The 20,328-nt window shown below is 55.3% G+C and overlaps 1 protein-coding gene across 1 annotated transcript in view; it reads right to left on the minus strand.

The window, feature by feature from the left end:
- adgrv1 (adhesion G protein-coupled receptor V1) overlaps window positions 1-20,328 on the minus strand; it is a 79,068-nt gene that overhangs the window by 31,688 nt on the left and 27,052 nt on the right. The window contains 34 exon segments of the mRNA XM_067230960.1: window positions 2,523-2,623; window positions 2,717-2,877; window positions 3,414-3,553; window positions 3,803-4,055; window positions 4,861-5,045; window positions 5,681-6,088; window positions 8,080-8,322; window positions 9,040-9,211; window positions 9,335-9,452; window positions 9,666-10,495; window positions 10,706-10,856; window positions 11,115-11,286; window positions 11,730-11,873; window positions 12,141-12,411; window positions 12,521-12,735; window positions 12,998-13,141; window positions 13,264-13,503; window positions 13,621-13,840; window positions 14,296-14,494; window positions 14,642-14,790; window positions 14,993-15,228; window positions 15,347-15,532; window positions 15,700-15,838; window positions 15,945-16,068; window positions 16,269-16,389; window positions 16,521-16,685; window positions 16,776-16,955; window positions 17,102-17,461; window positions 18,201-18,403; window positions 18,539-18,794; window positions 18,924-19,070; window positions 19,238-19,442; window positions 19,686-19,908; window positions 20,110-20,232. Of these exon segments, the coding sequence (XP_067087061.1) occupies window positions 2,523-2,623; window positions 2,717-2,877; window positions 3,414-3,553; window positions 3,803-4,055; window positions 4,861-5,045; window positions 5,681-6,088; window positions 8,080-8,322; window positions 9,040-9,211; window positions 9,335-9,452; window positions 9,666-10,495; window positions 10,706-10,856; window positions 11,115-11,286; window positions 11,730-11,873; window positions 12,141-12,411; window positions 12,521-12,735; window positions 12,998-13,141; window positions 13,264-13,503; window positions 13,621-13,840; window positions 14,296-14,494; window positions 14,642-14,790; window positions 14,993-15,228; window positions 15,347-15,532; window positions 15,700-15,838; window positions 15,945-16,068; window positions 16,269-16,389; window positions 16,521-16,685; window positions 16,776-16,955; window positions 17,102-17,461; window positions 18,201-18,403; window positions 18,539-18,794; window positions 18,924-19,070; window positions 19,238-19,442; window positions 19,686-19,908; window positions 20,110-20,232 (7,184 nt within the window).

The following is a 20,328-nucleotide window of genomic DNA, read 5'->3' on the forward strand; positions in this document are numbered from 1 at the left end:
GCTTCACCGCCCGGGGGGAGGGGGGGGGGGCAGGTGTGCCTGGAGGTCGCGGAGGGGTCAGCTCACTCTGTCCCTCACTGTGGGGGGGGGGGGGGGGTTGGGGGGTGAGGGAGGGGAGGGTCTGATATCGGTAGTGCCAGTGCCAATGCTGACCCCCCGCTGTCAAGTACAGTCTCCACACCCCCACGGTGACCCCTGACTGACCCCCCCCCCCCCCCCCCCCCCCCATCGACCCCCCCCCCCCCCCCACAACACCTGGGGGGGGACACCACTGTCCAGGAACGCGGGAGGTGAAGGGCGAGCGCTCACGAGACGCACGGCAACATGTGACAGGGCAGGCATGTTGACTCTTCCTGAATGACCGTTCCCGGCCTCTAATCGCACGGCACCGATTGGCTCACCGGAGGCGGACGCATTCTTTCTTCGCCGCGCTAAGTTAGCCTTTCCTGCCGGCGACCGCGGGGCAGCCCGTTAATGCGGCTCTCGCTCATCTCTACACCGTGCGTCTGTGCCCCCCAGAGATGTGAAAGCGTCAGATGGGCACGGATGGGGCCGATAGGTGGAGAGGAAGGGAGAGAGGGATGAGGGAAGCATGATGACTACGTCATCCACCCTCGCGCTCATTTCGTGAAAGCGGGCCGGCCTCTCTCCTCACCACGCCAAAACATTCAATGAATTTCTGAGGGTGTTACATTCGATAATAATACCGACAAAAAAAAGAAAACTGGGGGCGAAGGAATGAGGGAGAGAGCGTGCGAGAGAGAGAGAAAAAGGGAGAGCTGGAGAGAGGCGAGGGGGTAGGTCGCGAAGGGAAAGACACGTGGACTAATTCAGACCCCGAAATGTCAAGAGGGTCCTCCGCGGGGCTATGCTGTTCCGCCACCTCCTCCTCATTCGTCTGAATGAGAACCACAACCGACGGCAGCCTTCTCGCTAGCGAAGGAACTGACTCGGAACAAAAGGGGCTACAGGGAGATCGATTATCCCTAGAAGGCCCTTCGAATTTTCGCCTCACAGAGAATCATTACTGGGAGCTGAGAGCCACGGATGGAGAATCTTCTCCAGATCACGTCCCTAACATCAGAGACCCAGACTAAGCTACTAGGCCTACTCCCACATTGACTAAGAGGAGGTTTAACCCAGTTCCACAGCCTCTCCATAGAGGATGAACTCGGACTTTTGTCCTTCTCAACCATCTGGCTTTGTGGATTTGTGTATGCATACAGAGCGGGGTGGTTCAGGGAATTGATAAAGCATGACCTGATTCAGAGGTCTCAATCACATTATTTGCACAAAGCTGGATAAATATAACCAGAGAGGCTGTGCATGGCCTGTGTACACCAACATGACCTTGATGAACCCAACCTCTGCTAGTCATACTGGCGTTCCTTGGGCAAACTCTGGCGACCATACTAGTCACGTGTTAGTGTCCAACAAGCTATCTAATTGTTTTCAGAATGATCAATTCTCGTAAAAAAAAAAAAATTAAACTAAAACTGAAAGATGTAAAAGGCTCAGGGATGTTTAAGGGAACTAAGGATCAACAACCTCGTGGTTGAGGAGATTGAACGTTCTTTTCACCTGAACGTGTAGGCGAGTGTATTGGCATCAACACCCTCAACAGAGCGTGACGTCAGACCACAACCTTCCGAACCTTCAGACACAACTCCAAAAACACAACCAGCCGACCCCTTCACCACAAGGCCAAACACACGCACACACAATCGGCCTCGGACATCCAGAACAGTATCTGACACACAAGACAGGACGGAATTTTCCACCCAGAACGTTTTAAGCAGAGGGGGGTCCGGGGTTGTAAACGCAGTGCGCCGGGGGGGGGTTGGCCCCGCAGTCAAACTGCTTTAGTAGGGGCTCGTGTTTGTCTACCACAGAACGGGGACCAGTGGAAAATTCCCACTCCCCATTCCCAGGTGTTGGAGGAGAGAGGCTGAGAGCTCCTCGATGCTAGCAACCTCCAGCCCCAGTCTGTGTGTTTACAGGCCGGGGGCATGGCTCTGTTGTCAGGGCCCGCCGAGGCTCACCGCGCCGTCGTGACGGACGATCGCCGGTGCGAGTCCAGGGCTCCTCGTTATTTCAGATGACACCGTGTCGGCAAGTGGCAGGTACGAATGAGGTGTGTGTGTGTGTGTTTCTGCGTGTGTTTTGCTAGTTTAGCGAGGACCCTCCTGTTAGCTGTTGCTACAGCGGCAACAACTGGTGCTGGGATTGCATATAAACCCCATAGGAACATTCTGCAATACAGTGTGCGTACTTGTGTGTGTCTGTGTGTGTGTGTGTGTGTGTGCCTGCGAAAGCGCAAATCACATTTCCTATTGATCCGTAGCAAGGCAAATAGATATGGAGATGGATGCTCCTGCAACGGATTTAAATGTCCTCGATCCATCTGAATCCTCATGCGGGTGTTTTACAGCACAAACGGTGCCCAGGATAGAAGCACGCTAGTCCTGGAAGAGGGTGGGGGTGGTGGAGGTTGTATTTGGGTCTGACCCAGGGTGTCTTACCTGTGTCCCCAGGCACCCCACCATCATGTGGGTGAGCAGTTTGGCAGCAAACATGGGGAAGCGGGAGCACAGGAGGTGCGACACGATTGCCAGGACAAACCCTTGGGGGGGGGAGGACAGACACATCAATTAGATCCCACAGAAACCATACTCTGTTTGAGCGTGAGCGTGTGTGTGTGTGTGCGCGTGTGTACCCGAGACACAGATGAAGCCTGAGGCGTAGAAGGCCTCGTTGTAGGAGGCGAGGGAAGCCATCTCTGCTCGGGCGGTGTAGACGGACAGGTGGGAACAGGCGCACTCCACGTAGGCCCCGCCCTCCTCCGCCACCCTGCAGAACTGTCCGTCCGACAGCCAGCTGGAGGAACAGGGTCGGTCGCCAAATGTCAGGGATCCACAGTGCTCCGTATCGATTTTTAGTCCACCCCCTTGCCGTCAGATTTTATGTAAACCACCTCTCTCTTTCTCTCTCTCTCTGTCGCTTGAGGCTGACGGACATTTCTGGCGTGAGTTCTCTAATCTGGGGAACCTGCCAAACCAGACCATCAGGACTCGGTTGCGGTCTGTCCAGCCAAGAGCTACGGGCGACCTGGTCAGGGCACGACCTCTGACCGTTGTATATGAGAGCTCAACACTTCCTCAACCGACCGAGGTCAGGGCTCAGGAGAATCTTTCTTCTCCGAAAGTGTCGTACTTTAACTGACTATCCCTGTACAGTGTACATACATAAAGATAAAGGGTCGGGCTTGAAGCTGACAATAGTATGTCGTACAGTACTTCAACTCGGTCAACAACCGTGAACAAAGGGCAGTCAGTCAGCTAACAAGAAATAGCTGCTTTGATATCTTTGTGGAATGGGATTGTCCTGACTTTAGAAGGAGGAGGGCAGAGTACCTCTGGGCTGCCTGGTTCCAGAGGAGACACAGGGACTGGCCTGGTTTGACCCGGGGGCCGGGAGTATGGATACGGTACACCACCTCGCTCCCGTCAGCTAGGGGTCGCGACCCTCGACCCTGGATGCTGGCGGAGAACACCTGTAGAGAGCGCGACACACACACACAGGAAGGCGCACGCAGAAACACGAGCACACACAGAAACAGTCGAGTCAGAATAAGGTACTACAGTCTGAACCGTTAAAGTTTGACAACACCGCCCCCTGTTGGTTTCGACGACCACAACTGAGAAGTCCACCCCCGTGCTCGGCCTCGTCCATCCTCGCACTTGGCCTACTTCGAAAGCCTGTGGATTCAACCCGACGTCTACAAACCGGTGAGCCTCCTCACCTTCCCGTTGAGGGCGGTGGTCTTGTCGTTGGTGAGGAACCAGTGTTCGCTGGTGAATTCCGTCAGCTGCAGTTGGTGGCAGGCGGAGGGGGTTAAGGGGCCTGCAGTGGGGGCTGGAACCTCCAGCAGGGCCTCTGGGAGCCTGAACGTGTCTGCGTTCCTGCCGGTGAAGGTGTGCCCATTGATTTGTGTGGGGTACCAGTAGTGGGCAGTGATACCCATGTAGGGACAGGTATCTAGGATGGTTTTCCCCCTGAAAAACCAGACACACGACACCCAAAAGCATTACAAATCTGGTTAAAGTGCTTCATCCAAGGTTTCATCCTAATACTAATGTCATGTCATTTCATTTATTAACCTTTCTTTAACCAGGTTTGACCCACTGAGATTCAAAATCTCTTTTACAAGAGATCCGGACAAGAATGACAGCAGGACATATCGTTTCAGAAACACAACACTCGCATGAAGACAACAGACCAGCTCAAATCAGCATGAACGTTGTCCAGGAAGTAGCTTGCCGCTACAACACCCAACACACTACATCCTATCTGACGTTGTAGCAAACCAGGGGAGTCAGACCTACCAGTCCGGCCCCGAAGGCGGGTCCATCGACTTCAATTGGGGGAGGTGATAGAGGGAATCTATCACCCGGTCGAGGTGCTGCAGCCACTGGGCACGTGGCAATGGTCACACCTGGAGCCCATCAGACAATCAGGCGAGGGCTTAAAGGGAGCCAGCCCAAGGCCGCAGGAGAGGGAGAGAACCAGAGAGACAACGCTGGAGGAACGTTGCCCAAACAACTAACCTTTCCCTCTGCTTGGACCCCCCAGACTCACACTCCTTGAAGGACCGCAGACCCCGGACGGGAAGACACCTGATTTAAAGTTTGTCCCATTACCCTTACCCTGAAACCCTTTAGTAAAGACCCATTTATGTTAACCCCCAGTGTCGGAGTCCTGTTTTATTGTGTATCGGGCCTTCAAGTCCCCTGGGTTGCTACAACGTATATGGTCTCGGATGAGGTCAACGGCATTCCTTCCTATGCGGGCGGGACTGACCTCTGACCCTGTGCCCCACACTCGCTGTGGGTAACGAGGGAGAAAGCGAAGCGTTCCGCCACCTGCGCCAGGTGACTGATCCCCCTGGTGTCGACGCGCGCGGGGTTGGCCATGGCACACAAGAGGTCGTAGGTCAAACTCCGGCTGCTGTCCGCCAGGGAGGTCCTCTCGCCCTCGGCAAGCACCTGTCGCAAGGACGCCAGTGTGTGTTTGTGTGCTTGTTTACAGCATGCGACAACAACAAATATAGCCAATCTATAAAACGATCTGGGTTTTGAGGAGCAAGAAGAACTTAGTGGTGACAATCTCAATGCAACTACACACAGTGTTCTTGTTCTGGTGACCTCCTTAGAGATTTCATCTTGTTGTTTAAGCTCTGCTGAGTCATGTTTCTATGAATCCATCCCTCCAGCCTAGAATAACACTGTGTTTGATGTGGTGACGGCTCATTCGTCTTCACCCTCCGCCCCCTTACTCCTCCCACTCTCTATCACAGTGCCGGCTCTACCTGAGTAATGGTTGTCACTTCCCCCATAGTCGTGCTCTCTGAGCACAGCAGTGATATGGAAGAGTTCAGACAAGCTGTGACAACATGGACCTTTTCGGACAAGCGAGAGACCGACCTTTCGGCAAGAACGAACACGGACTTGGCGAACCGGACCACGCTAAACGGTCACTGACGGTTCGACGGTCGAAGCTCGCCGAAGAGCCGGTGAGGGATTGTAAGCAACATCTACACTGTGAAGACGTCACAAATGTTTATTTTGACTGGCTGTCCCCCCCCCCCCCCCCCCTCCCTCCCTCCACTCATGCCTCTCACCTTCCCCAGGCCTTCCAGCACGCCGGTCATCTGCTCCGGGGTGACCGGGGTGGTGACCTTGTTTAGCAGTCCTTCCAGGGCCCGGTCCAGTATGGCTGCGTCCAGAGGCTGCTGGAGCTGGTCCAGCAGGGCCCACACCGCCTGGGTCTCCGCGTCCGCCACCAGGGTCACGTTGGCCAGCCCGTAGGCAGGGTGCACCCTGGCCCCACCGCTGGCCTCGTACAGCTCCACCTGGAAGCGCTTGGGCGTGGGGTTGGAGGAGGCCTGCTCGGGGGTGAGGGCCACGTCCAGGCCCGCGCTCCTCTGGCCCGGCTGGAACGTGAGCTCACCTCGGGCTCGGAGGAAGTCCATCCCAGCCACGGCGGGCCAGATCAGGGACGCGCCCACCGCCTCGGCCCTGGGGAGCTCCTGGAGGACGACAAGACAAGAGGACCTCGGGTCAGCGCGGGGGGGGAGAGAGAGACGGAACGTCGAGGGGGACAGAGACTATGTGCCCGCTATAGGATGTAGAGAGGGCGAACATGAGAGGTAAAAGGAAACAAAAACACACAGCCAACGCCGCGGACGGACTCGGCTGCCTCGGATATCTTAAAACCCTTTTTATCCGGCCAGCGTTCCCCGTGGGCCCCATCCTTGGAAGATGAAAGCCGAGGAACCCACGGGCGACGGGAGAGGGTAAGTGCGCCGGACGTGGGCCCTTTCATCTCCCCATATCAAAGCCAGCGAAACGCTCGTCAATATTAGCCCAGAGACCGAGCGCTAGGGGCGAGCAGATCAAACACGCGGCTCAGCGCTGACCGCCTGGGAGGGGCGGGGATGAGAGGATGGGGGGGCGGAAGGAAGGAAGGAAGGAAGGGGGGGGGGACATTTAGAGAGGTAGAGCCAAGTAGAAGGAGGCAGGAGGCTTTGAAGTTGATATCAGTATTGATGAAAAGGTGTTTGGCGGATCGACAACAGCGGGGGGGGCGGGGCATGTGTCACGGCAATGGGCTGATCTGTTTCCTGTCGGCCGAGGTGTGAGGCGGTAGGGATGTGTCTGTCAAAGTCTACAAGCTGAAGACCCCAGGGAGTCCTCCGTCGCTCAGAGATACACCTGACCATCGCACAGCCAAGGCAACTCTTCCTAAGTGATGCTTGGCAAGAACGGGTCGGCAACACAACTACGTAGCAATATCGAAAGTAAACACATTGCATGTGCATGGGATCTGCTATGTCATTCAATGGTATCAAATTAGCGATATTGATTATTACAAGTACAGTATAGGGGAGGGGTGTGGATGTTACAAACAGGCAGCTGAAGGTTGTGTCAACCTTCAGGAACAACAACTTCCCAGTCTGACCACTTATTACAATGCTAAACCATAACCACATAGCAGTTTCTATGTCACAATGCAGTGTTGTCGCTGGGTCTTGCTGTGTAGTTACATGGTATTGAATGCAACCTTTGACTTAAAGTGTTACGGAATAGTCTAATGTGGGAGTCTAATGACAGTCTCCTGCCTAACCTTTTAATGAGGCAATTGGGGACAGATTGAAGTTGAATGTTGAATCTGGCTCACTGGATTGCCCATTGATTAGATTAGACTTTATTTGTCATTGTGCAGTAAAACCATACAACGAAATTTGCTTGTGCGGCCTCTAAAACAATACTCCCTTTCATATACACAGACACACAATAAGTAAAATAAGAAAAATATAAAGTGCATTATCAAGGCATCCGATAATGCTTTTGCGGAGATGTAATTAGGTCAAATAAATTAGGTCGAGGAGAGGAGGAACAAGTTCAGATCGTATTTGGTGCGTTGAATAACACACCATCTTGGTGGAGTCAGATGGCTGAGCGGTGAGGGAATCGGGCTAGTAATCCGAATGTTGCCAGTTCGATTCCCGGTCATGCCAAATGACGTTGTGTCCTTGGGCAAGGCACTTCACCCTACTTGCCTCGGGGGTATGTCCCTGTACTTACTGTAAGTCGCTCTGGATAAGAGCGTCTGCTAAATGACTAAATGTAAAATGTAAATCTTGGGGAAATGTGAGTGGTCAACTGACCTACTTACTGTAGTCAATTCGATTTATGTGTCGTGATTTCCTACCCTGTGCCACGTAACGGACAGTTTGTCAATGGTGATAATCGTGTTATGGCTGGTGGCCCGTGCTGGTGTTTACGATGACGCGAGCGATTGAGCGAGCGGCTCGAGGTGAAGTGAGAGCGTGTGTGCTAGTGTGTGTAGCTTCGGGTGCGTGCGCGGGTTTTCCCCGCGAGTGCGTTGGCGGGGACAAACTTGCGTGCGAGCGAGGGCATGTGTGTGTGTGTGTGTCAGTTTGTGTGCGTATTCATGTCTGTGTGTGTGTTTGTGTGGGGGTATTTATGTGTGTGTGTGTGTGTATCCACCACCCACCAGCGTTCGGTAGCGTACGGTGATGGCGGAGGCAGCGCTGGCCTCTCTGTACACCTGCAGGCTGAGTCTGGGGGTCCTCGTGTGGCCCACCGCCAGCCTGGAGCCCACCGCAAAGTACACCAGCCCCCTGGGGTCGTCGCTCTCCAGCAGGGTCACGTTGGCGAAGCGGGCGCTCTGGTTGATGGACGCCCCGGCGCCCACCTGGAAGATCTCCACCAGGAACCACGCCCGCTCCTCGGGCTCCTAGGTCAGACACGGGATCAACACAGAGAGGGTTGGAGACGGGGAGACCGGATCTGGGATCGTTTCTGTCGCCGTCGTGGTTTTCCACGTCTCGTTTCCTGTGGGAAGTGCGGTACGTGCCGTCCCTGGCTGTCGGGCATCTTGGTGTGTTCGAGCGTGTGCTTGTGGCGAGGATGAGAGAAGGTGGGTTGTCGGTGCACGGAGAGCGATCGAGTGGTTAGAGCCTGTGGAGAGCTGCCCTTAAAATAGCCCTCCCCTTTCCCTGATACACCCCCCCCCCTCCCCCCTCCCAGCGAAGGCAGGATGTGGGGGAACAGAGGAGATCGCCACAGGAGAGGAGAGGGGAGAGGAGGCATGATCACACAGAGGGGTCTTCCGGGCCCACCTACGGCATTGGTGCAGCTTTCATTTTCAATGTGAGTCTAACTCCCTGATCCTGACACACACTGTCAACTCTGACACACAAGGTCTCAGCAGCAATCCACACACACACACACACGCTCAGTATCACTTCTGACACACAGGGCTATATTGAGTTATCGTCATTCCATTTCCTTTAGGTTGGCTGAGGGCCAGTTCTATGGGCGTATGTGAAGCCCTCTGTCACGCTGCTTGTAAACAGGGCTACACGAATGAATTTTGATTCGATTAGATCACAACATCATATCATCATCCTATTATCAGATTAGAAACAAGGCCCCGCGTTGTGTCACTGACCTGGTCGTCCCTGATTTCCATGTGGAACGCACAGACGACCTGGCCCCTCTTACACAGGGCCGAGCCTGTGGTCTGGACCAGCTCCCTGGTCAGGTTCAGCCCGTTGTTGACCAGGGTCGGACCGGCCTTGCTGAACGTGGCCCGCCACAACACCTGCAAGTCCTCGAACGCCCTGCCGGGACGATAAACAAACAGCTCCTCTAGTTGCCGGGTCGATAATTGCTGAACGTTTCCTGGTTTGTTAAACGACCGAAGGCAGTTAGGCTAGTTTGAGTAAACAGTGTTTCTCTGATACCTGTTCTCTTGTCTCTCCAGGAAGAGCAGCGCAGTTCTGTTGACCGAGTCCTCGTCCAGAACCTGACCTGTCAGAGAGCTCACACTGAATCCCACGATCCCGTTATGGAAATCACTCCCTGGAAGAGAGACGGAGACGGAGAGAAAGAGAGAGCGAGAGAGCGAGAGAGACAAGAAGAGCGAGAGAAAATATGAGAGAGAGACGAGAAGAAAGAGAAAGACAGGAGAAAGAAATGGATCCTTGTTGGTGACAGGCTCGTCACACGCACACGCTCGTCAGTACCGCGTCGTCCTTAGAATGATAATTATGGGATGCCAGACCGAGCGGTTACCTAGGATGACAATTTTGGCAAAGGAGCTGAAGCCCAGCGGGTCGGGTCCCTCCGCGATCTGGGCCCCGCCCTCGGGGTCGCTGAGGTAGACGAAGAACACTTCCTGCCCCTCGGGCTCCGAGTCGTCCAGGATGAGCAGGGACACCAGGGCTTCCACTTGGCCCTCCTGCAGGGACACCAGGCCGGACTCCAGCCTGAAGTCCTGCCCCTCCAGGGCCAGGGTCCCGTTGAAGGGGAGCGGCGAGGCCCCCGGGCTGCCGCCCCCGTAGGCCTGCACCCTCACCCTGACGGGTCCCACCAGGCTGTCGGACCTCCGCACCCTCAGAAGCACCCTCCTCTCCTGCTCCGCCCCCTCGTCCCTGTCCTCGCTCGTCTGAACCAGGGCCGGCCCGATGCTAAGAACTCCCCCGGTGACATCACTGGCCAGGATGGTTACCTTAGCGACGCTGTTCCGGGGGGCGAGGCGGGGCCGGGCGTCCGGGGAAGGGGGGTAGGAAGCCGACGCCTGGACGCTGGTCAGGTTCACGAAGAAGCTCTCGTCCGGTTCGGAGAGGGCGTCGTCGACCACGGACAGGCGTAGGGACGCGTTGGTCTGGCGTGGCGAGTCGAAGAACACCTCGCCGTCTCGCACGGACACAAAGTCCTCCGCCGGCGCCGCGCTGCCCGCCGTCGTCTCGTAGGTCAGCCGGGTGCGGTTGCTGCGGAAACCGTAGAGGCGCTGAACGTAGAGGGTGATGGTCTGGATGTCTTCCTCGATGACCAGCTGGCGGGACTGAGGGGAGAACTGGTACACGCCCAAAGGCTCTACCTCAGCCACCGTGTACCCTGACCTGGGGACCGGACAGGTCCACATAGGATAGCATGTTTACTTTCTCTGGGATGTTTCAACATATTATTTATATAAATGATATGGTTTGAGTCCTTTCGAACTCAAGCCAAAATGGCTTTCTTTGAACCTTCCAAGAATACGTGTTCAATTCAGCTTCATAAAACTGGAGACGCGAGGTGAGCTATGCTGAGTGTAGGTCAGAGAGAGTTACCTGAGTCTGACGGCGTTAGCCGAGCTGCCGTTAGCCGAGCTGCCGCTAGCTGAGGTGAGGTGGACAGCGTAGCTGGCGGGCTCTGAAGCGTCGGGCGCGGCTGTGAGGGACACCGTCCTACTCCTCTCACCGTGGGCCAGGGCGAGCGAGCCTGGGGACCAGGGTTCACACCCACATCAAACAGCTGTAGTCTGCAAGCTCACCATCAACAATGTTATGATCAAGTTGCTAGGGGGTTGGTAGCATTTATCCTCTCATTCCTCCTTGTCATTTATGCAAAATATATAGTAGATCGATTTTACAAGTCTTTCATGTATATTACCTTTACAAAACCTTTAATAATATAATCGTATAGAACTGATATAAATTTAGTAGCATTTCCATTCTAGTTCCTGTCTGAGGACCTTACCTGAGCCAGGCAAGATGACTCCGGGTCTAAACCCTGACAGAGCCTGTCCGGGGGGGTACCCTGCGCTCCACTCCACCCTGACCCCCCCAAACAACCCTCTCCTGGTGACCCGCGCCTCGCACGCCCCCGTCTCCACACTGGAGACCTGCAGGGCCAGCGAAGAGAAGCCCACCTACACAGGACCACACAGGGAAACATGACAACGGGAGCTACGTCCTATGCTGATAACATGGCAGACGCACACAGTGCTTTCTCTCAGTAACGGCTCGTGCCATGTCACTGTGAGAATACGGCAGTGTGGGTTTTTCGACAGCGACACGGACTGGCTAAACAGTTGACACGAGTGGTTTTAACAGGCTTGGCCTAGTCTGTAAGTCCATTCCAGTCAGCCGTCAGCAAATTGACTTAGCGCTGGATGTTCCATGAGTCTATCAGAAGGACAAAAGGCTGACAGTTCCCAGTGCTGCCTTACCTAACTCAGTTACACCCACAGGACCCCAGCCTCACTGTCATTACATGTAATACGACTAAATGTCAATGGAGACAGAACGCAGATGCGCTATTGCGGTATTTGCTGGTGTCGACCCGCCCCCTAGTGGGCGAGAGAAGATTTACCTCAGAGCTGGCCGCCTCCTCTGGAACGGTAACCACGGTGACCTGTGACTCTGGGAGAAGGCGGGGCGGGGAGGCGAGGAGAGGGCTGACCAGGGTGACATTGGTGAGCTCCACAGTGATGTTCGCGCCCGCAGACAGAAACACCTGAAGGGCGTTCACGCGCTATGTTTATTCATTCGGTCGATGCTTTGATCCAAAGCGACATTCTAACAGTATTTCCGTGGTTAGGGACAACAACAAAAAACAGTCACCATGCAACGACAACATCTCAAACACAAGGAGAAGAGAGAGAGAGAGAGAGAGAGAGCAGGAGATAGAAAGAGAGAGACAAAGACTGCTAATTAACTGATGTTCATGTTACACATTCAAATCTGACTTCCAAGTAAGACCAACAGACTGGTGACGTCTCACCTGACTGCTGATTGGCAGAGAGACGGCAGTGTACGTCTCTCCCTCCCTCACCAGCACCCTCCCCACCGCCCTCTCTCCCAGCAGCCCCTGCGCCTCCGGCCCCCCACCGCCGACCCGGTAGGCCACGCTGGCGTTGCCGAACGCCCCCGCCTGCCGCGTCACGTTCAGCACCAGGGCCCGGCTGACCTCCGACCCCTTGACCTCCACTCGCACCGCCTGGCCCCCGGCCTCCAGGGCAAACACCCCGTGGGGCTCGTCGTTGGCGCGCACCCTAGGACGGTCAAACTCACGTTCACTTTGCGTCCGTAAACACGACCGTACACGAACCAAACGACTCAAAGCGGAACTCTAACTGGCGTCGGGTGTCACCGAACGGTTACCTGAGGCGGATGCCGGTGCGGTTGGCGTCCAGGGTGGCCCCGCCTTCCACGGCGGTCAGCCGGACGGTGTAGACTTCCTCCAGCTCGGGGACGTCGTCGGGCAGCAGGGAGAGGAGCAGCTGGGCCCCCCGGAGGCCCTCCAGGAGCACCACAGAGCCACGCACAGACAGGAAGTCCTCCGCCACCTCCCCCGAACCCAGGATCTGCCAGTGGACCTTGAGGACGGAAGGGAACAGGATCACTGACATACATTTGACCCAAACACAATACTCAATAAAAATACATTTTTATGGTGTCTGCATGCCAGCCAGGTTACAGTATTATTGTATATATTATAGTCTAGATTATAGTATCCAATTAGCATTGGATTATCTGCGAAAACATATATATTTCTGATGATGATGAAATGATGGGATGTGCTGTTCGTCTTTAACCGACTGTCCTTCACTTCCGTGCGCTGCTATGGTTCCTGCTTACCGTGACGTTCCCCATGACCCCCTCCCTGCGTGTGACCAGCAGGGAGATGTTGAGGGGTGAGTCTGTGGGCTCGTCGTAGACCCTCTCCCTCAGATCGGCCTCGGCAAACTGGACTATCCCGTTGGGGTCCCCGAACTTCTCAATCTGGGGCACACACACACACACACAAGCACATCACATAGCCAATCAGAGATCACTCCAATTGTTCCCTAGAGTGGTTATATTTTCTGTAAACCAAAAAGAATGCGAAATCTGTTGTGGCGTACTTTAAGCGTGACAGAACCAGCGCGGGGGTCAAGGTCCATGTCTCCTGATAGGAGTCGGAGCTCCACCACAAACCTCTCCTCCACCTCCACCTCGCCGTGGGGCAGGATGCTCAGGTCGATGGTGTGGACACCCCCCTGCCCGTCTCGGAAGTGGAACGATCCATTGACGGGTCCGGCGATGTCTGTGTTGCCGGCCGCTAGGATCTCCCGGGAGTTGGGCCCCAGAATGTACCACTGGACCTGTGGGAGAGGGGAGGAAGAAACGGTGAGAGTAGAGAGGGGTCGGTTGTGAGAGTGGTCAGACGTGTGTCTCTCTCTGTGTGTGTGTGTGTGTGTGTGCAGAGCGAGCAGGCTCACCGAGGCGTTTCCAACCAGCCCCCCCGCCCTCTCGAGGGCGAGGCTGAGGCGCAGGGTGGAGTTGGGGTTCTCCAGCGTGACCACGCTCGCGTTCAGGAAGCGCACCACGCCGTTGGGGGAGTCGCTCTTGGCGATGGTTACCCTGGCGACCAGGTACGCGCCCAAGACGGCTCCGCCGGTGGCGCCGGTGAGCTGGACCTCAAACACCTCGGCGTACTCTCTGGGAGAGGGACAGGACACGGTCGTGACCACACACTTCCTCCACACTTCCTCCTACAACGAGTTGCAACTCACAAACTCTCACGAATCCCACATCAAAACAGATATAAAACCACTAAATCGGTCATTGGCCAGTCATGACTGAACATCATTTTTAATGCAGAATGTTCATCTAACTGACTGTGATACTTTTACAAAAATACAAAAATGTATTTCAAGTCTGCTTGGATCTAGTTGGACTTGTTTCTTGTATAAATGCCTTATCTTGTGACAACTTAAGTGAACGTCACGTCTTTAAGAAATCCTATCAGGTGAAATGTTCTTCACTGGCAGCCAAATGGACTTTTTAAAGCGTCAGCAAGCACATAACCAACGTCTCTGCACTTCAATTCCAGTTTCACACGCAGAGACAAAGATCAAGTCAGGTCATTCCTTCTGGCGTTTAGCGGCCCTCACCTGTCCAGGTCGTCCAGGATGGAGATGTTGATGTGCGAGAGGTTCTGTCCCGGCTGGAAGCTGACCGAGCCGTTGGCGAGGCTGTAGTCCAGGCCGGGGGTGGCGGTCAGCCCCTTGGAGACGAAGTCGGCCGAGACGCTGCCGTAAGTCCCCGCCCCCCTCACCACAAGGACGGACACAAGCCCCGCATCTTCCTCCACTAGGGGGCAGCACACACAGGAAGGCGGCGTCAGAAACGGTCACATTTCGCGTTCGATTCCGACCGCATGACATCGCGCGTCTTTAGTTTATCGTCTCGGCCGTCCGGCGCAAGCGGAGGAAGCCGGAGAAGCGCCGCCTCGCTGACCTGTGATGTTGACGTAGGAGGGATGGAACTCGAGGACGCCTTCCGCATCGTCGTTCTTCCGTATGACCACCGTGACCGAGGAGGCGTCCCCTAGCGCGGGGGGCTGGTCGAGCCGCAGGCCGTGCTCCCTCACCGTGTAGTCCACCACGCTGGCCACCAGGGGGAGACACACGTCACGGGGTTATCGAGGGGAGAGCACTTTGAGATCCACAATTATGGGCCGCACGCAGACACTTTAGGCCGAGGTAGCGTACTGTACGACTACCCTCTATGTTTTATTTCGACACCTTCGCTCACCTGTCGTCGAGGAGAAGGTGGCATGTTCTATTCTATTTCGACACCTTCGCTCACCTGTCGTTGAGAAGCTCCACCGCGGTGATGTTGAAGTAAAACTCCTCAGGTGCTTCGGGAAGGCTGTCGTCGTGGATGCCGAGCGTCACGTGACCAGAGGCCTGGCCCGGTCGGAACATCAGCCGCCCGGACGCCGGAGTGAAATCCAACCCGCTGACCGCCCCACCTCCCGTCGTCTGATAGGTCACCCACACGTTGCCCAGCAGGCCGTTGGAGCGAAACACTGTCACGTTCACCTGCGGCGGGGCGGGGCGGGGCGGGGAGGAGAGATCAGTCTCTCCGAACATTTCAACTTTGAGTTCCCTTTTGGAAGGTTTTTCGATTTGTATGTCTGTCGCGTGGTGATGACCTCACCATGCCCTCCTCCTCGGACACGCTCAGCTGACCCGGGGGGAGGGAGAAGAGACCGTGGGGGAGGTCGCTGGCTGCCATGGTGACGGCGGCCTGCCGGGCGAGGGGGCTGATGTCGGCGCCGGGCGTGGCAGAGGTCAGGGTCAGCTGGTACACCCGCCGCACCTCCGGGATATCATCATCCAGAGCCTGAACCAATGAGAGAGCCAGCAGAGTCAACACCTGCATAACATTTTGTTTATAGGGACAACAACCTCACTTCCTACTAAGCAGCGCGATCAGCGGTGTTCAAGATTGGATACGAGGTATCACACCAGGTTTTTGGTGTGTCATAGAGTGTCCGTGCGCCAGTTCACCTTGAGAAGGATGGTGGCAGCAGACTGCCTGTCTCTCATGGTCACCAGGCCCGACGTCTCCTCAAACTCCGAGGACCCGGCTGGAGTGATGTTCCAGTAAATCTGGATCTCTCCAAAGATCCCCGGGCCTCGTACCAGGCTGCCACACACACACACACACACACACACACACACACACAATGAGCGTTAACTTGTCATATCCGATTTGGTCCGACCGTTCGTGCATCGTGATGTTCTTACGGTACCTGACTATGGCGGTTCCGTTGTAAGCTCCCTGTGGTTCTCCAATGAGGATGTTCCTGGAGGACTCTGCTATCCCAACAGTCCCCAGAGCTGCCCGATCCCCCCGGATGGTTACGGTGGCCTTACCTGAGAAGAACAGACCAATTCCAGGCAGAACAGTCAGTAAAGCTGACAGCCTGTTTTATTATTCATATTCATCCGCCTTTTATTACTTTGAGTGCACAGAACACAGACAACACATTAGGTATAGTAGGATTTGCATTCAACCCTTTGCTCGAGAAAGACCGACGACTTCTTTGAACTCGAAAGCGAAACAATCAACTGACCGTTGACGGGGTGAATGACTGCATCGCTGGCGACAGCCAGGAGCTGTACGGTGAAGCTCTCCTCCCCCTCCAGGACAGCGTCAGCCAGCGCTCGGACGACCAGCGTCTGCCTGGAGTCCACCTGGCGTGGACAGTCATGGTCATCAAACAGTACAAGATCAGTATTAATCTGTAGGCTACGCGAAGGAGGATATCCGTTGTGAAATCCAGAACAGGGTGCACTTAGGTCGACCGTCGAAAAGCCCTACTGACCTCGTTGAAGGCCAGCGTTCCGTTGAGAGGTGAAAGGTCGTCCTTGGCGGCGTTCTCCAGACGCCACACCAGAGTCACCGCTCCGCTGCCCCCTGCGCTGCGCACCACCGCTAGGGTTGCCGTGGAGGCCGGGTCGTTGGCAAAATCGGGCTCGCTGACGGTGAACTGTGAAGTGAGAGGCTAGCGTTGGGGGTTTTCCGAACCTGGTGTCAAATCAAGACTTTGTAGCCGATCGCGGAAGATGTTTGGACCTACCTGCTGGCGCTCAAAGCCGAAGCTTCCGAACGGCGAGTCGTTAGGCGGAATGTTGACCGTCACAGAAGTGACCTCCCCCAGTCTGGCTCCACCAATCACACGCGTCAGGGTGACGCTGAAGGACTCCCCGGTTTCCGCCTCGGTGTCATCAACGATGGTGATGTCAATCACAGCTTGCTCCTGCAGGACACAGGAAATCCAAGGTTTTCACTTGGAAACGCTCGTCTTCCTCGTGAAAGGCCACAAAAAACCTACAGTCCACCCTTCAGTGCCACTATAGATCTAGAAGAATAGAACAGATGAGACGGTGACAATAAATTACTTACCTGCCCAACTTGAAAGGTTAGATTCCCAGAAATGGGGCTGAAGTCGTCCGGGCTTGCAGTGATCGGCAGAGCCTCCCAGTACACCACCACTCTTCCTGTACTGCCAGCCAATCGCACCACAGGCAGGTGGAGGAGATTCCCGGGTGGAGGCATCTCATAGGCTAACACTGGCCCCAACACGTCCTGTGACACGTTAAACTGCAGGACCCCCCGGGGGTCGTCGTTCTCCTGGATGGTGACCTCTGCCACCTCCGTGCCAGGCCTCTTGAGGCTGGGCTGGCCCCCGCCCAACGCCCCCCCCACCAGCTCCACCCTCGTGATGTTGACCAGGAAAGTCTCAGCCAGCTCTGGGACATCGTCCTGGGGAACAGAGGATTATGGGCAATGTAGTACCAGTCTGGTTAATAACAAACATTGACCCAAAATACAGCATACATGACAGACCATTTTTGCTGGATCTATAGTATAATATAGCATTGTACAGTAAAGTATAGTACAGTATAGTACATGAGTTTAATATCAATGGACCCAAGCACTATTGAAATGCACGGGTTATGGTTCAGTGCAGAGAGCAACAACACTAACATGCATCGGTATGAAGTCAAAGCTAATTGCTCTGCTTTTCCATGCATGCTTCCAATCAGGCTTAATGGCTGGTGGCAGTTCTCGAGCCCGTAGAAGCCGGTTTTCAAACTTCCTCTCAGCCTCAACAAAACACAATAATAGTTACCATTAGTGGGATGTGAAAATAGCTGCTCGGCACTGAAACGCAAGCAGGGGAGGATCTATTTCTGGGGGACGGGGGCGGCTGTAAGTACTGGGTTTCATCCAGGGGAGGCCTGGCGCTGGTGTTAAGAGAGCTGGCTTGTGGACCTCGACTGGAGGCAGAGGAAAGGCACCAGGCTAGCTTGTCTGCTCACAATCTGAAGTGGCGGGCAGATTGGGGTTTGCGAAATAGTGGGAGAAACTCTCTTGTTCACGAGCACCCTGGAATAACCTTTCAGCCCAACGCATGATGGGCCACCTGTGGAACAGGATCCTCCTCTACGCTCGGGCACTCTTTGGAAACTGCTCGTTTTGGCCGGGCCAGACTTCGTACCGGTAAGATGGCGATGGTCACCAGGACCACGGGGGTGCCCTCAGCCATGACGACGGTGCCGTCCTTGGCCGCGTAGTCCTGCCCCGCCGCGGCCTGGTTGGCGGGGGGCTGGGACAGGGCCGGCTTGGTCTGGTAGAAGACAGCGACCGCCCCCGTCGAACCCTGCTCCCGCACGATGGTCAGGGTGACGTTGGCGGGACTCCCTGAGATGGACGTTGCAGACGGAACAAAACGTAAGGCCTCTGATCGGACCTCAGAACAGATGAAGCACACCTACGATGAAGGATTCGTCCCGGCACATGTCAAACGCCACCGCCAAACACGCCGCAGGCTCTTACCCTGTGGTTCCTGAGCAAGGAGGAACTGGGAGTCCAGGTGCCAGCCGACCACCCCGTAGGGGGAGCCGTTGGGCAGGATGGTCAGGAGGGAATGTGCCCGCTGGGGGTCGATCACAGCCCCCTTCACTGGGTCCGCCAACCCTAGAGTGGTGGCCCCCATGAGGGAGATGGTGACCCTCTCCCTCAGCTCTGCCAGGCTGTCAGCTATGACCGCCAGAGAGATGGCGGCCACCATCTGGCCTTCCGAAAATATCACCTGAGACAGAGCGGCAGAAGGAAACACTTGGACGAAAACCTTTTGAGCGACGTGTGAGGTAACGTATGTTTGTTTTTTGTTGTTTTGGTTCACGACGTGTGCGCGGCCCTGCTAGCTAGCTAGCCTCACCACTCCAGAGGTGGGGAAGATGTCCTCCAGACTGCCGTTGGCGGCCCAGTGGACCGTCAGCCGGCCGAACGTCCCCCGCCTCCTCTCCACCCTCAGGACGATGGGGTTGTTCTGCTCCAGCTCCTCCACCTCCAGTGACAGAGAGCTCTGGAGGTGGTCATAACAAATTCAGAAAGGACAGCGTGCAACTCAATAAAGCTATTTGACAACAAACTATTTCATTTGATGGAAAGTTACAACTATACTGGAGCACAAAACTGTATTAATACATGGAAGTTAAGGTTTCCAAAAGAACACCGTGCATGAAGAGATACCTGAGCAAAGCCTATGACTCCATAGGCGTCGTCATTGGTTGGGATGACCACTGTCACCTGACCCCCGAAGCCGATCTCAGCCCCGCCCTTGGGGTTCTTCAGCCTCACCCGGAAGTGCTCCGCCTCCTCTGGAATGTCATCATCGATGACGTTGACGGCAATCTCCAGCTCGCTGTCGCCAGGAGCGAAACGCAACTCGCCGTAGCTGAGAGCAGGAGAGAACATTTAGAGTCAGAGGCGTTCAGACTTTTAGTATTTCTGTCAGGAGGTCAAATTTTGGTGAAACCAAGCGACTGATCAGACGCAGTTCAAAAGCGACCTCAAACTATAGCCTTGTGGGAAAACAATCAAGCAAAATGTCAGTCAAGTGCAGTTTTCCGCGAGCTTTTGTAATACTAGCTTCGTGTACTTCGACCATGGGAGATAAATATGGCGGTTAGGTCAATACCTGGGGATGAAGTCAGACTGGTTGGAGACAGAGGTGAACTCGTATATGGTGGAGCCCGTCTCCTCTGAGGCAGCGATGAGGGTCTTGGTGGCGTTGCCATAGGAGACAGGCAGGGACAGGAAGTGCCTGGCCGGAGGAGACCTCAGCACCATGGTGAACAGCCTGACATCTGACCTCCAGGAGTACAGCGACGACACATTCCCGCCAGCTAGGAGGAACTGGGCTGGGACACACATATTAATCAGATCATTGTGGATTAGGAGGACAAGTACTGAACAGCTGTTTAACTGTCAACTTCCCCCCCCCCCCCCTAAATGCCACTTTGGCCATGATTCCTGATAACTCAGCATGTTCCCTGCCGTGGGGGTGTGGGCTAAGTGAGAGCCCTGTAGGCTGGTCAGGGAGACCCAAGGTATGTACTTACTGGTCCCTGAGAGAGGGCGGAAGGGGTGGGCCGAAACCAGGCCAGGGTGGGGGATAGACTGTGAGAACTGGGGAGCAGGTTCCTGGAGACCCCACACAAACACCTCACAGGACGGTGAGGGGCCTGGAGGTGGAATAACACACACACACACACACACATATAATCCTTACACAGCTCCATGGTGAAGGACCTATCTTTGATGGTTATGCTAAGTATGGG

The sequence above is a fragment of the Osmerus mordax genome, chromosome 28 (genome assembly GCF_038355195.1).
Source record: "Osmerus mordax isolate fOsmMor3 chromosome 28, fOsmMor3.pri, whole genome shotgun sequence".
In the NCBI taxonomy this organism is placed as follows: domain Eukaryota; kingdom Metazoa; phylum Chordata; class Actinopteri; order Osmeriformes; family Osmeridae; genus Osmerus; species Osmerus mordax.